Consider the following 15119-nt stretch of genomic DNA (forward strand, 5'->3'; position numbering starts at 1 on the left):
AATTACGACCCTATATCACCAGTTTGATGGACATTCAGATTGACATATGCTCTGATAAGGAACTGATAATGTAGTATTGGCATTTGCATTGCATCAGTTTGAATTGAACTGTCATGCAATGAAAAACAAAGCCTTTGGCCTACTATGTCATTATAGCAATTCCAGTCATTGCATATTTCTGATGGATAAAGACAGTTTACCAAATGAATGCTTGAATTCCTTACTTGTCTAGTGGTTCATTTATTTGTATAATAAATGTGCATCATTGAACACATGTATGCTTCCACATTATTGCTCTGTTTCCAGAAATAAAATGAGCAATGAGGTTTTCTGTCCATTGTGAAATGTAACATTAAATTCCAGAGTAGACAGGCAGCCACAGAGAAAAATTAGTTTTCCAAGATATAATTGTGCGTATCTGCATGGAAGGACAGGGAACACACTTTTTCAGCTGGAGAAAACACAGACCAACTGAACAGGGACAATGCCAAACTCAGCACAGTTGTGTGTAATGAACTGCATGTATCAGATGCAGTTCCATTTCAAGAGTTTAAAATCGTCGGGGTCTGTTGTGATGTTGAGATTTGTTGTATATTTCTTTGTGTATTTCTTTGTGAATTATTTCTTTGTGAATTGCATTCATTTCCCCCAGACCTTCCTGTTCTATTAAATCATATGCGATAATAAGTAGCTTTGAGAGGTAAAACAAACTAACTCTAATATAAGTATGCATGCTGCATATCTGTAAATGTGATTTCACTTATCACTGCATTCAAACAACTATCATATACTGAGAATGTATGAAGTCCCTTTGGTGAATTAGGCTGCTTCCTATCAATGCAATTTGTTTTATGTACTGTCTGAACAAGCAGTAGCTGTTGCAAAAGAATAGCCACTGCTTTGACTTAGATTAAATGTGATTTAAAACCATCTGTCACTCTTCTTACTGTATAGAGTAAGCCTATGTCAGGCTTTCATGCAAACTAAACAGGTTAAGAATATATAATTAGATAAGGGAGGAAATGTATCTTCTAAATCTAACTAAAGCAATTAAAATGGCAACATGATCAGACTGTGCTCCCCTTCCACAGCCAAAATTAGGGCAAGGTACCTGGCTTATAAATTGATGCCCATGTGAAACCCATGGAACCCATGAAACCCATGAAACCCACAAGCCAAGGCTCGTGTAAGACTACTTACATACTTACTAATTTACATGTGAAACCCAAGGTACTCATGAATGACTTCCTAATACTCCATAGCCAGAATATGTGCTTATCCAAATTAGCCTAATCTGATATGTTGAAGGTGACAAAGCTACCAAAGCTATCTGACTGTGAATTTGAACAGTAGCCCTTTGTACTGTTGCTCACTGCAAAAAGCCATGAATGACTCATTTACATACTTATTTTCCACACATTATCTTTTTTCCCTATCTTAATGTCTCCCACTGCTGAGGCCATTAGTGAATGATTCAGAGCAGCGTTTTGTGCTCGGGGGGAATGCAATTGGGATGCATTTTTCTTCTCAGATTAAAGTGATGGTGATGGAATCCATGAGAGAGATTTAAATGAGTCCATTTGACCCCCTTGATTGATACATATATTTCTTTCCATTAACATGATTCCAGAATTAACTCTGCTTGTCCCTTTGAAAACAGCCCAGGGTCTATTAATAGAGGTTTCCTAGAGATGACCTTGTTGTGACAAGGTGTCTGAGCTCACTCCTCGCCAGAGCTGTCTGCTGTCTCCAACAGCTGGGCATTTTGGGTAGAGAAAAGCTCTAATGTCTGTCTTGTAGAATGTGTCATGCTTTATAACCCCTTCTAATCTGTTGGGTTCATGCTAAATCATTGCTACTATGGGTTTTTATTGGTTGGGTGGGTTGTAGTAGCTACAAGTATAAGGTTAGACACATGGTTGAGCAGGAAATTTGGCATCTACTGTTCAAGAAGTGAATGACTTCACTTGAATAGGAAATTTACTGAATACAAATATAAACGCAACATGCAACAATTTCAACAATTTCAACAATTTCACTGAGTTACAGTTCATATAAGGAAATCAGTCAATTGAAATAAATTCATTAGGCCCTAATTTATGGAGTTCACATGACTGGGCAGGGGCACAGCCATGGGTGAGCCTGGGAGGGCATAGGCCCACCCACTGGGGAGCTAGGCCGAGCCAATTAGAATACGTTTTTCCCCATTAAAGGGCTTTATTACAGACAGAAATACTCCTGTTTCATCAGCTGTCTGGGTGGCTGGTCTCAGATGATCCTGCAGGTGATGAAGCCAGATGTGGAGGTCCTGGGCTGGCATGGTTACACGTGGTCTGTAGTTGCCAAATTCTCTAAAGCAACGTTGGAGACGGCTTATGGTAGAGAAATCAACAATCAATTCTCTGGTAGCAGCTCTGATTCCTGCAGCCATCTGTGGCGTTGTGTTGTGTTATAAAACATTTGAGAGTGGCCTTTTATTTTCCCAGCACAAGGTGCACCTGTGTAATGATAATTCGGTTTAATCACCTTCTTGATATGTAACACCTGTGAGGTGGATAGATTATCTTGGTAAAGCAGAAATTCTCACTAGCAGGGTTGTAAACAAATTTGTGAGATTTTAGAGAAATAAGCTTTTTTATGGGTATGGAACATTGCTGGGATCTTTTATTTCAGCTCATGAAACATGGGACCAACACTTTACATGTTACATTCATATTTTTGCTCAGTATAGAACTATCAACTGACACGGAACAGGTTGAGCCATCCAGCAAAGAGGGAGCTGAATTTTAGATACTTCCTTTGTCTGGAGTGAAATTGAATGGAATGTGTGCCAATGAATTTGAATATTTCCACCCCTGGATACTGTTACCTTCCTTCATTGTGTTACAATGCTCATTCAACAACAATGAGGGCATTGTTTTTAGAACAAACCAACAGAATCAAAGCAACAAATGTGCCAATTTTCTGAGTATGCTGCATTTATTCACACTTGTGCATGATCACATCTCTGATCACACACACCGGAAATGAGTCATAGATGGGGGTGTTTCCCATGTTAAAGAAACGGGAAAGTCAGTGAGTTCGTAAACAGATGATGAGCGGGTAAGAAAAATGGTGTCCCTTTAGAGGGCAAACACAAGATGTACGGTATGTCAGGAGAAGTGCAGTGTTCTACTAAGGAGATGTATACCTGGAATGCGGAGGAGGAATGGAGGGAAAAAGAGAGGCAGAGGAGGTCAAAGAGAGAGAGGGAGGAAGAGGGTGAGCTTGAATTGGTTTAAAATGGTGGGGAAAAGGGAAATGGTTTGTTAAAGCAGAATGGTAGAAAGTGTAAGCAGAGTGAGCTGTACACTGGATCGAAGACATGAGGAAAAATGGATTGGGGGAGGGCGAAGCATCAGAGGGGGCAGGTGTGGTGAAGTTCTCGGAGCCAGAGGCTTGTACCAAGGGTCAGGATAAAGATGAGACGTGAAGGCAGGAGTGACATTTTTGGGAAAAGTGTGTACCCTTGCTTTTTGGCTGATCCATTTGTGGTTTCAGGGTGAGTGAAAAATGAGCTGGGTGCTGTGGAATCGGTGAAGGTTGTTGATCATTGTTTGTGTTTCTGCTGGTCAGAGGAAGCAGGCCATCCGCATTTAAACGAATGGGGACAAGAGATGTGCATTTTTTTATTTATTTTTTGCTCTCAGGAAAAGGGCGCCATTGAAAGGAGTGATTACTGGGGTAGCGGTAAACATGAAGTTGACCAAATGAAGGGGAAGATTCCAGGTGCTTGTGATGCTTGTCGTTTGGTGCGAACCATCAAGGACTGTGATGTAACTGGCTCTCATGAGGACCGCCACAGGAAAGGAAGACCCAGAGAAACCTCTGCTAGAGAGGATAAGTTCATTAGAGTTACCCACCTCAAAAATTGCAGCCCAAATAAATGCTTCACAGAGTTCAAGTAACAGACACATCTCAACATCAACTGTTCAGATGACACTGTGTGAATCAGGCCATCATGGTCAAGTTGCTGCAAAGAAACCACTAGTAAAGGACACCAATAAGAAGAGACTTGCTTGGGACCAGAAACATGAGCAATGGACATTAGACCAGTAGATATCTGTCCTTTGGTCTGATGAGTCCAAATGTAAGATTTTTGGTTCCAACCTCCATGTCTTTTGTATGACGCAGAGTAGGTGAACGGATGGTCTCCGCATGTGTGGTTCCCACCATGAAGCATGGAGGAGGAGGTGTGATGGTGTGGGGGTGCTTTGCTGGTGACATTGTCTGTTATTTATTTGGAATTCAAGGCACATTTAACCAGCATGGCTACCACAGCATTCTGCAGCTAAACGCAATCCCATCTAGTTTGCGCTTAGCAGGACTATCATTTGCGTTTCTACAGGACAATGACCCAACACACCTCCAGGCTGTGTAAGGGTTTTTGACCAAGAAGGAGAGTGATGGAGTGCTGCATCAGATGACCTGGTCTCCACAATCACCTGACCTCAACCCAATTGAGATGGTTTGGGATGAGTTGGACCACTGAGTAAAGGAAAAGTAGCCAACAAATGCTCAGCATATGTGGGAACTCCTTCAAGCATGTTGGAAAATGATTCCAGGTGAAGCTGGATGACAGAATGCCAAGTGTGTGCAAAGTTGTCATCAAGGCAAAGGGTGGCTACTTTGAATCATCTCAAATTAAATATATTTTCATTTTATTAACACTTTTTTGTTTACTAAATGATACCATGGGTTTACTACATGATACCATGTGGCGGCAGATAGCCTCGTGGTTAGAGTGTTGGACTAGTAACCGAAAGGTTAACCCACTATTCCTAGGCTGTCATTGAAAATAAGAATTAGTTCTTAACTGACTTGCCTAGTTAAATAAAGGTAAAATAAAAATACCATATGTTTTATTTCATCGTTTTTGTGTCTTCACTATTATTCTACAATGCAGAAAATAGTCAAATAAGAAAAACCCTTGAATGAGTAGGTGTGTCCAAATTTTTGACCGGTACTGTATATTTATTTGTTTTTAAGCAAAGTGTAAGGGAGTTATACTCCAGTCTAGTAGGTGGCGGTAATGCATCATTTATTGGATGCCAACTGCGGTTAAACCTCATTGAAGAAGAGATCGTAAACAGACGAGAAGCATCCATATTTTTTCACAGAGAAGTCGTATTTCAGCAAAACACCATGGGGGCCGTTCTTGGACTGTGCTCCATGGCGAGTTGGGTAAGTATTTTCTTAATTGAAATAAAAGTCGACATCATATCCAGTTATAAAAAACAAAAGGGCCGAATCAACCATTTCTTCCGAGATAGCTTCGCTAGCTCAGTTGCTAACCTTCTGTAGCAAATGCGCAACAACGAAGGCAAGCCAGGGTGGTTCCTCCCTGTTCAGCTGTCGGGATTTGCGCATTGCCTTTTTAATGAAATAAATTGGCCTGTGATAATATTTCCAGCACTTGAACACAAATTATTGAACAAGTATTTTTTTATTTGGCAAACAACCGTCATAACTATGTGGGGTTTGACAGTTCGAACCCGACCATGTTTTATTCAGATTAACGATTGCTCTCTCTCTACCGTATACGTTTTACATTTTCGATACTACACAGCAATGTAGCCTTACGTGAAAGCTAACTAGATAGTTAGCCACTTTGTCATTGATAGCTAAGCTAACGTTAGCTACCGGTACTTGGAAATATTGCAACACCGTCGCAGTCAAAGCAGAGTCAAATGTCAGATAACAGCTACAGCTATGACGTCTCCACGTAACGTTAGCCTAGTAGTGACTTGCGAAATGTGCGTCCTGAAAATACACTAAGTTCATGTAGAGACAATAACAGGCATAGGTATTTTTTTTCTATTTGGTTATACTAATACTATTCCTGAAACCGTTTAAGCTGAAAGTGTAACGTTAGCTGTTTGGACGTTCTCTTCCACATTGGTATCCACTTGATTAGGTTTGACACCAGCCATGTCCAGATCTCTATTCTTGGCAGGGATTTGGTTTCCATAATAGTTAGCAACTTGTCAAAAACAACTGTGTTGGTGTTATGTTAACCCTAGGTGGATTGATTAACTTTGATCAATGACTGAATAACTTGTTGACTTGGTACCATTATTCTATTTGTTCAACCATTCAGTGGTAGCTAGGCAGATGCATGATTGTGTCACCATCAGTTCAATGCTTATTATTAGCTAATTGATTTAATAATGTTGTCTTCACTGTAGATCCCCTGCCTGTGTGGCACTGCCCCCTGCCTGCTGTGCAGATGCTGCCCCAGTGGGAATAACTCCACTGTCACCCGACTTATCTATGCCTTCTTCCTCCTTCTGGGTGTGGGCATCGCATGCATCATGCTAATGCCAGGGATGGAAGAGCAACTCAAGAAGGTACTAAACTATGTTATGTGTTTGATGTACAACATGTACACTTGAACCGATGCTCCTGGCACCTACTACCATACCCCGTTCAAAGGCATGTAAATCTTGTCTCGAGGCTTAAAACTCCTTCTTTAATCTGTCTCCTCCCCTTCATGTACACTGATTTGAAGTGGATTTAACAAGTGACCTCAATAAGGGATCATAGCTTTAACCTGGATTCACCTGGTCAGTGTGTCATGGAAAGAGCATGTGTTCATAATGTTTTGTGCGCTCAGTGACATCTAATTCTATACATTTTTCTATTTGCCTGACTAATTACCTGTGCATCTTGGCTCTTGCAGATTCCAGGATTCTGTGATGGGGGAATGGGTACATCAATCCCAGGTGTGGAGGGTCATGTCAACTGTGATGTCTTGGTCGGCTACAAGGCTGTGTACCGTGTCTGCTTCGGCATGTCTATGTTCTTCCTGCTCTTCTCCCTCCTTATGGTCAAGGTCAAGAGTAGCCAGGATCCTAGAGCTGCAGTACACAACGGGTAAAAATGACACAGCAAGTCTTATTTATTATTATTATTATTATTATTATTATGTATAATTAGAATAGGTAATGATGATATCAGTAAGCTTATATACTGCAAGGCATGAATATAATTCATAAATAAGGGTATCTGTTTATAAGGAAGTTAAAACAAAAGGTCACACAGTTAAAATACTTATGCTATCTTTTAGGTTTTGGTTCTTCAAGTTTGCTGCTGCGACTGCCATTACCATCGGTGCATTCTTCATTCCAGAGGGTGCCTTCACAACTGGTAACGCCCCTTTTCATTCAAATATATTTTTCTGTCTTGTGGAAATATTAGCATATCCTGCAGCTCTTTGAAAGTAGTTCACACATTGCCCTTCTCTCCCATAGTTTGGTTCTACATAGGAATGGCTGGAGCTTTTTGCTTCATCCTGATCCAGCTGGTCCTGCTGATTGACTTTGCCCACTCCTGGAATGAGTCCTGGGTGGAGAAAATGGAGGAGGGCAACTCTCGCTGCTGGTATGCAGGTATGGGACGTGAGCTTCTCTTTGAGAATACCTTGTGGAAATGGTGATGGTTGAGTTAAAGCAGTCTTCAGCGTCTACTCTCCTCTAACCTCTGTTCCCATTGTCCAGAAATAACCATCAAGTGTCATTCCTCCCTTGCAGCTCTGCTGTCTGCTACAACCATCAACTACATCCTGTCCCTTGTGTCTCTGGTCATGTTCTACGTCTACTACACCCACACTGACGGCTGCACTGAAAACAAGGCCTTCATCACTGTCAACATGCTGCTGTGTGTGGGAGCCTCAGTCATGTCCATCCTGCCACAGATTCAGGTAAGGAAGTGCATTGGACCAGCATGTCACCTACACTCAATGTTGTATCCCTAAAACCTTCATCATGTTGTATCCCTAAAACCTTCATCATGTTATATAATAAACATGTCATTATGTGTTCTCACCCCTTTTCTCAACAGGAGTCCCAGCCAAGGTCCGGGTTGCTGCAGTCTTCCATTGTAACTTTGTACACCATGTATCTCACCTGGTCTGCCATGACCAATGAGCCAGGTGAGGATTTTAATGAGCCAATGTCTCCCTTTTCAATACACCAATCAGTGGCTAGCTCTTCATCAAGACAACTTGAGTGAATGTATTGGTCTTTGCCATCCACAGACAGGAAATGCAACCCAAGCTTGCTGGGTATCATTGGCCTCAACAACACCACCCCAGCTGGCAAGGACCATCCTGTTGTTCAGTGGTGGGATGCCCAGGGCATTGTGGGGCTGGTCCTGTTCCTGATGTGTGTTCTATACTCAAGGTAGAAAACAGGTCAAACTCTAACTGTCTGCAGTTTCCTATAAGAAGGAACTGCTAATGTTATTTTATCACCAGGTAGCCTAGTGGTTAGAGCGTTGGACTAGTAACCGAAAGGTTGCAAGATCGAATCCCCGAGCTGACAAGGTAAAAATGTTGTTCTGCCCCTGAACAAGGCAGTTAACCCACTGTTCCTAGGCCGTCATTGAAAATAAGAATTGGTTCTTAACTGACTTGCCTAGTTAAATGAAGGTAAACTAAATGTACATTTTTTTACCAGCTTCGTGTAGTTGCCATTGACCCTAACAATAACAAGTTATCCATTCATTCCTCTAGCATCCGAAACTCCTCTAACACCCAAGTGAACAAACTGACTCTGACCAGTGACGAGTCTGCACTGATCGAGGATGGCCCCCACCCTGAGAACTTTGACGTGGAAGACGGCGAGAACCGGGCCTTGGACAACGAGAAGGACGGAGTCACCTACAGCTACTCCTTCTTCCACTTCATGCTCTTCCTGGCCTCCCTCTACATCATGATGACCCTCACCAACTGGTACAGGTGTGTATCTCTCACTCTCCCTGGTTGATCTGGTTTTATACATGAGAATTAGGCAATGAGTCTGCTTAAGTATTGAATATTGTGAACATATACACAGGTCACTCATTTTAAAAGGTCTCTTTGATTTCCCCAGCCCCGACTCCAGCTATGAGACAATGACCAGCAAGTGGCCCTCTGTGTGGGTGAAGATCTCCTCCAGCTGGATCTGCATTGCCCTGTATGTGTGGACCCTGGCTGCCCCACTGGTCCTGGTCAATCGAGACTTCGACTGATGAGCTAAAGAAAGAATTAGAGGGGGGCGCAATCATTTGCTCATGATCATGACTATTCAAAATTGTATAAGGTGAACAAGCTCTGTGTGTGTGTATTCCCCGTGGATAACCCACCCACCCTTTTTGTTTTTAACAAACGGCATGCATGCAAGTATTGAGTACATGTGTTATCCACTGTGTTTTATCCTATTGCACAATTTAAAGAATGGAGAGGATTACTTTTGCAGAGTTGGGGTTGTAAAGGTTGCTGGGGCTTGGGGAGATGGTCAGTGGACATGTGTTCAGTTAAAGAAGGGAGGACTCTTCCTCAACTGTAATCGGTTCTGGATAGGACATTCAGAAAGAACTGTTAATTTGTTACAAAATGAGTAAGACTGCTTTGTTTATGCTACACTTTCCTTCACTTTAAGTTAGGCATATGTAGAGGAAGTGCAGGGTTCCAGATATTAGCTAACATTGTTATCCTAGGTTCATTTCCATCAGTAAGCATGATTAACCATTTGCATGATATTATAGGCTAATCTACCATCATGTAAATCGTAATGTTGCTGTGGTTTCCTTTTCAGAATATCTGCCCCAATTGCTAACCTGCAGCTTTACCTTTTGGCCAACTTGCACATCTTGTAATAAGACCCTCATTTTTATGTACCTTGTGTTACTTATGATTTGCACTAGTTCTTTTAAAGGTAAAATACTGATGTTCAAACAGTGGATAAGTTATTTTGTAGCTGCTTTAGCATAATTTAAGGTATTAAGTGTTTCTAGCAGACGATACATGTCAACTCCCATTTCTCCTGAATAGTTTTTGCCTTTCGATATGTATTAAAGTGCATTGTAACCCAAAGCAAACCATGCTTTTTCTTGAATTTTGCCACTTCATACTGCATTCAGAATGAAAATACACTTTATTTGAATGTCATTGTGAAGCTTAACAGTGAATCTCACAAAATCACAGTCTTATAACACGACACCTTATGATACACCCCAGACTGCAGTATTTGAAATGCTGAGCACTGTAGTTCTAGGACAAGGAAATGCGCAGGCACTTGTTTTTTTCATTTAAAGATTGATGTGATCATTGACCTATCAATACAGGAATCAATAATACAGTGAAACAAAATTGCAGCCTTTTCTTTAATCGGGGTTTACCTTCAACTGCTAGTGGAAATAGTGGAGAAACCATATCAACAGCTACATTATGGAATGTCTTACTTCTGACCTAAATGTACCAAAAGATACAAGGAAATAAATACAGTAAATCATTGAGTTTTTTTCTGCTCCTTGGTTAAATATCCAGCTGTGTCGAGTCAGTGGTGCTCCCTTCTGGGTTGAGTTCGCACAGGTAGAAAAGCGTGGCCTCTGCCTCAGTCAGGGGCTCTAGGCGGATCAGGGAGCTCCGTGGAGGCTCCTCATCTGGCTCCAGGAGGTCTGTGGGTACCTCAGTGCTCGGCTGCAGCAGGCTGTCTCCCAGCTCTGTGGCTATGCTGCTGTCTGGCTCTGGGGCCAAAGGGGTGCAGCCATCCAGGAAGGCCAGCAGAGGGCAGGACGTGTACTGGACCAGCTGCTTGTCTGCAGAGATGCCAGACTTGCCTCCTTTGGATAACAGCCCTACATTTCCTTTGGAACCCCCACTCTCCTAAAGATGACATAATTTGAGTGAAATTAATTCCCTAACAAAATAATTAAAAAGATTTAAAGAGAGGGGAAGCAGGTAGTAGCCTCACTATAGACTTGTGTATTGCCTGTTTGACAGGACTCACTTAAGCTGTGCAGATGCTGAAATCTTGCAAGTTCACAGGGCAATTTGAACTGAACAACTGAAGAGGAATCATAGAACTGAGTAAAAATAACATTTTGTATGAAATGTCATTAACATAAACCTCTGTGGCCTATCAACTTCCCAATTACATTTAAAAATGAAAAGCATACCTCTAAAATATCTGGATCAATGCTGAACTGCTTCCCGTACAACATAGCCTGAAAGTCTTCCAAACTGCAGTCAATGCTGTCCAAGTAGTCCATCAGCTCAACCCTGTTAAAACATATGGATGCTTCTTATTAACTGTAACCTGAAACAAATTCCATAGGCCTATATATCCTTAGTATTGCAAAAATGCTACCCAGTAATATTGGACATATTGTGAGAGCCTTTTAAAGTTATTCAGGAACTACGGACCACGAAGATAAAGTAAGTCAAGTCCACTTACTTGCCGAGGAGGTTGATATTCTGAGAAATAGCTCCACTCTCATTGAGGATTGAGTCCATCATCTTCATGGGATCCTCCAGGCTCAGGCCTGATGGTTTGTTGAGTTGCAAGACGCTGCTGGTTGGAAGGCTATCATATGTGCTTATGGTGGTCTCTTCTGGTTCGAATACCAAAGAGTTGGTTTGGCCTGGATTGTCAGCGCCATCTGTCTGTGACACAGTATTGCTGTCGAAGACCTCAACAATTTCTACATCCCCCCTAAGAATGAAGGAGAGGAGAACAGGCATGAGGATAGATGGCACAGACGGAAATATACATGAAACAAAAATGTAGATGTTGACTTACGATTGATCCATTATTGAGGGGCCCTCTGTGATCTCTGCATCGTCGTCAGTTACGTCACAGATGACAACATCATCAGTAAGATCAGCGTTCTTCAAACCACTGACAGAGGGCTGGGAGAGGGCTCAGAATATACATTTTTAGAATGCTTTTCATTGAAATAACATTATAAACTCATATTGGAAAATTCCCCCCTGACAATGTCAAGTTTCATTGACTCACAATTGAAGCAATTTTCCTGGGCAATGATCCTGCCTTAATCTTGTCAAGAAAAAAATATCTAGTGTATTTGCTAGTATCATTAGTGTGATGTCAATGGATGGACATCCCTGTGTATACCTTACATAAGGAGGTAAATCCCTTCAGACCTCTACACATACTTTGTTGTGCTCCAGAGGAGGTTCATCATAGATTTCATGGATGTATTTAGGCTTCTTTCCATTGTTGTTCAGTAGAATAGGTCTGAAAAATGGAGATTGAGAAGTAAAATGTATTAATAATGTTTTGTAATCGATGATGTCATTCGGTGGAAGAATTGTTATACTATGAAGGCTTACCGTTTGCGTTTTAAACCCATAATCCGGTTCTTCTGTACGAATGTGACAATGAATTGTATCAACTGCAATGAACAAAGACCACAACAAGCAAAGTTAGATTAAACTTTTATAGCCTTAAGGCCAATTATGCATTCAATGGTTAAGCTGTTTTATTGTAAGAAAATTGTTTCCAATTCAACTTCCTCTGAATATGTGAAGTAATTTGGGGTGAAGCACATTTGACTGTACCTTCTTAATGATTTGCTGCTGTTGGGAGTGCTTCTGTCTCAGGTCTGATATTTCCCTCCATAGACCTTCATTATCTCTGTAAACAGAAATTCAAGCATCAGCATAGTACCATCTCCAAACCAACACATCACTACTACTTTTATACCCCCATGGTAGTTTGCATACCTTTTCAATGTGTTGAGTCGGGAATCAATGCTTTCTTGTTTTCCATTAACATTCTGAACACTGGCCAAAATATTGGACAGGTCTTCCTGTTTGATCTTAGTATCCTCTGGTCTTGCATTAGAAACCTGAACAAAAATATGCCCATTACTCAATGTCTACCTTATTCAGTTTGACCACTTACTGATATAGGTCATTTATGTGTTTACCATTATTTGTTTGTTTCCTCATGATGGTCTCACCTTTCTTTTGATGTTTTCCAGCAAGTCATCCTGCCCATGTTTAAAGTAAGGATGCTGGAATTCAACTGGTCCATCACGCTCTTGCTTCACTATGCCTGTGTCAATGTGCATCACTTTGCGAAATCCATCTGCAGAGAGACCACCCATTAGACAGCTGCACAGAGGGCATTCCACTAGAACAGCTGAGCAGCTCTGTTTATAGAATAGCTGACTTACACATATTTAGCTGTCTGACAAAGCTAGCCATGTTGTTGTGTTTGAAGAACTTGGGAAGGATCTCCTTGGCAAATCGCTGTTCGTTCATGACGAGGAAACTGTTCCCCTCCTAGAAAACAAAGCATTATTATAGTTATGAGACTGCAATGTCAACAACTACTTCCACTAAAGGGAATGTATTTGTGTTACATTTCAGGAACTAAACAGTGCATGGACTTTCTTGCCTGACGGAATGCTTATTGATGTGCTCTTATTAGGACACTAGCCAACATTCAAACAGATATTTCAAATTGCACTCGCTAGCTATAACGTCAGCTTCTGGGGGAGGGTTGTAGCGGAGGCTACTATGCAAGCTTTAGCAAGCACGGACAACAATAGCAAATTCGTCTTTGACATCAGTAGCTAAAAAAAAATGATGCTTCTTGAAGCCTACCAGTGACACCTGCATTTAAGACTAGGAAGAAATACTATAACTCGGTCTATGAGGCAACAGATGATAAATCGCTAGCTGGCTAAATCGTTCGTTTCACACCCTGCAGCGCTAGCGCTTACTCGCTAGCTAGCTCTGGTACGCTTAGCGGGGCAATTTCATTTACCTGACTCCAACAAATAAATTCATTCGTATCAGAATCCTCCACAAGAGTCCAAAGCTTGGTGAGGAAAGCTGGAACATTTGAGTTTTGTTTCATTTTGCAAACTGAAGGTGGAAAGATGCCTTTTTGGGATGAAAAAAGCAAGTCGCTGAGAAGAAAATAACGTCGTAAACATACACACAACTTCCTGTTTGAAGAGCAGAAGCTGATTGGTTGAATCTTGACTTACGTAACTTTTATCACGTGTAACGTAGAAGCATGGCTCAATTAGCAATCTGCAAATTATTGCTGAAATGTGTTAGGTATTTATTTTTCTGTGAAATGCTTTCAGGTAACTGGAAATGTTTTCACATATATATTGATAGCTCTCGAGTCAGCTGGCATGGGAGGATGCTCATAACTAGGTAACGTACGTACCTAGGTTTGTTTACGTTCGATTGATGAGTCATTCTATTTATTGCCACTAGGTGTCAGCCTTAGATTATGTAAATTCCAGCCTAATGTGAATAATGGCACCGTAGTCCTTAGGATAACATTGTCACCCCTCAAATTTAGTCACTACAGGTAGCATGTAACATTTTTAGGATAGTTTTCTACTTCAGATATTTCTCAAATTTCTGCTCCTATGTGTTAGTTTTTATCTTACAGTTTGGTTTTATTTACCTATTTACTGCATAAGGGTCTAACACAGATACAAGTTTAACAATTATCAAAGTACTGAAGTGAAATGAAGATTACATTTTCAATTGATCTGAATCATTCATTACATTTCTGGAATATCTTTAATATTTGCAATGTTCAGGACAAATATCATGAAAAGAATGGAAATATATTTTTTTTTTAGCTTTTATAGCCATCTCAGTGGAAAAAGCCACAAAGGATAGTTTAGGGGTTAAGTAAAACCGTTTCCCTCCACAGGTTGAGAGGACCACTGTTGACTACCTACCTGCTAGAGTGCAGCTAGAGAACAGCAGAAACAATGTGTGGGGGTTGGTTGGCCATAACTCCCTGCTTTGTGAAACAGATAAGTAAGGATGTAATTTATTCCCAATAGAGGGCATTTCTCATTTGACATTAAAAGTACACTATTGTGATCTAGGTAACTTTTCATTCGATTGGTATTTTTTGCATTCTTCAGAGGGATTCATGCAAATGTTTAAGAATCACCAAACGCTGCACAAGATTTAATGATATTTTACTGTATTTATCAAACACACATACATACACTTAATTTCTGTGGCTTAACAACATACACTAAGTAGGCTAACATACTACACAGAGAGGGGCACGTTTTGCAGAAAGATCTATGTTGCCAACAGTGCATGCCTCTTCTACTGAGACATCATAACAAAATGAGGTTGACAAGTGCACAGCTAATTGGGACAGACAGTAATATTACATCAAAAGACGTCATGAAGTCCTTTTAAATGGCACTAATTAGGACATTCTTTGATTCTGAGACAGCGAGATTATCGGAAAGGCAAAAATCACAGCACATTAAAGTAAGACAGGTGACATTCT

At 40.9% G+C, this 15119-nt stretch overlaps 2 protein-coding genes across 3 annotated transcripts; one reads left to right on the plus strand and one right to left on the minus strand.

Moving 5' to 3' along the window:
* The first annotated feature begins 5097 nt into the window (after positions 1–5097).
* LOC139407095 (serine incorporator 1) lies at positions 5098–9900 on the plus strand. The gene is made up of 10 exons (XM_071150491.1): positions 5098–5223; positions 6228–6389; positions 6722–6915; positions 7109–7188; positions 7293–7430; positions 7572–7741; positions 7882–7972; positions 8078–8222; positions 8555–8779; positions 8913–9900. The coding sequence occupies exons 1-10, from the start codon at positions 5185–5187 to the stop codon at positions 9049–9051; spliced, it is 1383 nt and encodes a 460-aa protein (XP_071006592.1). The 5' UTR covers positions 5098–5184; the 3' UTR covers positions 9052–9900.
* A 6-nt stretch (positions 9901–9906) lies between these two features.
* Positions 9907–13792, minus strand: LOC139407094 (heat shock factor protein 2-like). Of its 2 annotated transcripts, XM_071150490.1 has the most exons (12): positions 13602–13792; positions 13006–13114; positions 12790–12917; positions 12551–12675; positions 12386–12461; positions 12158–12219; positions 11981–12062; positions 11604–11713; positions 11259–11516; positions 10981–11083; positions 10812–10868; positions 9938–10687 (listed from the first exon to the last, which is right to left on the minus strand). In XM_071150490.1, the coding sequence occupies exons 1-11, from the start codon at positions 13692–13694 to the stop codon at positions 10812–10814; spliced, it is 1203 nt and encodes a 400-aa protein (XP_071006591.1). In that variant the 5' UTR covers positions 13695–13792; the 3' UTR covers positions 9938–10687. The 2 variants fall into 2 exon arrangements, with proteins under 2 accessions (XP_071006590.1, XP_071006591.1); XM_071150489.1 differs by lacking the exon at positions 10812–10868 and having other exon boundaries at positions 9907–10687.
* Between the last annotated feature and the right edge of the window lie 1327 nt (positions 13793–15119).

Source organism: Oncorhynchus clarkii, chromosome 4 (assembly GCF_045791955.1).
Source record: "Oncorhynchus clarkii lewisi isolate Uvic-CL-2024 chromosome 4, UVic_Ocla_1.0, whole genome shotgun sequence".
Taxonomy (NCBI): domain Eukaryota; kingdom Metazoa; phylum Chordata; class Actinopteri; order Salmoniformes; family Salmonidae; genus Oncorhynchus; species Oncorhynchus clarkii.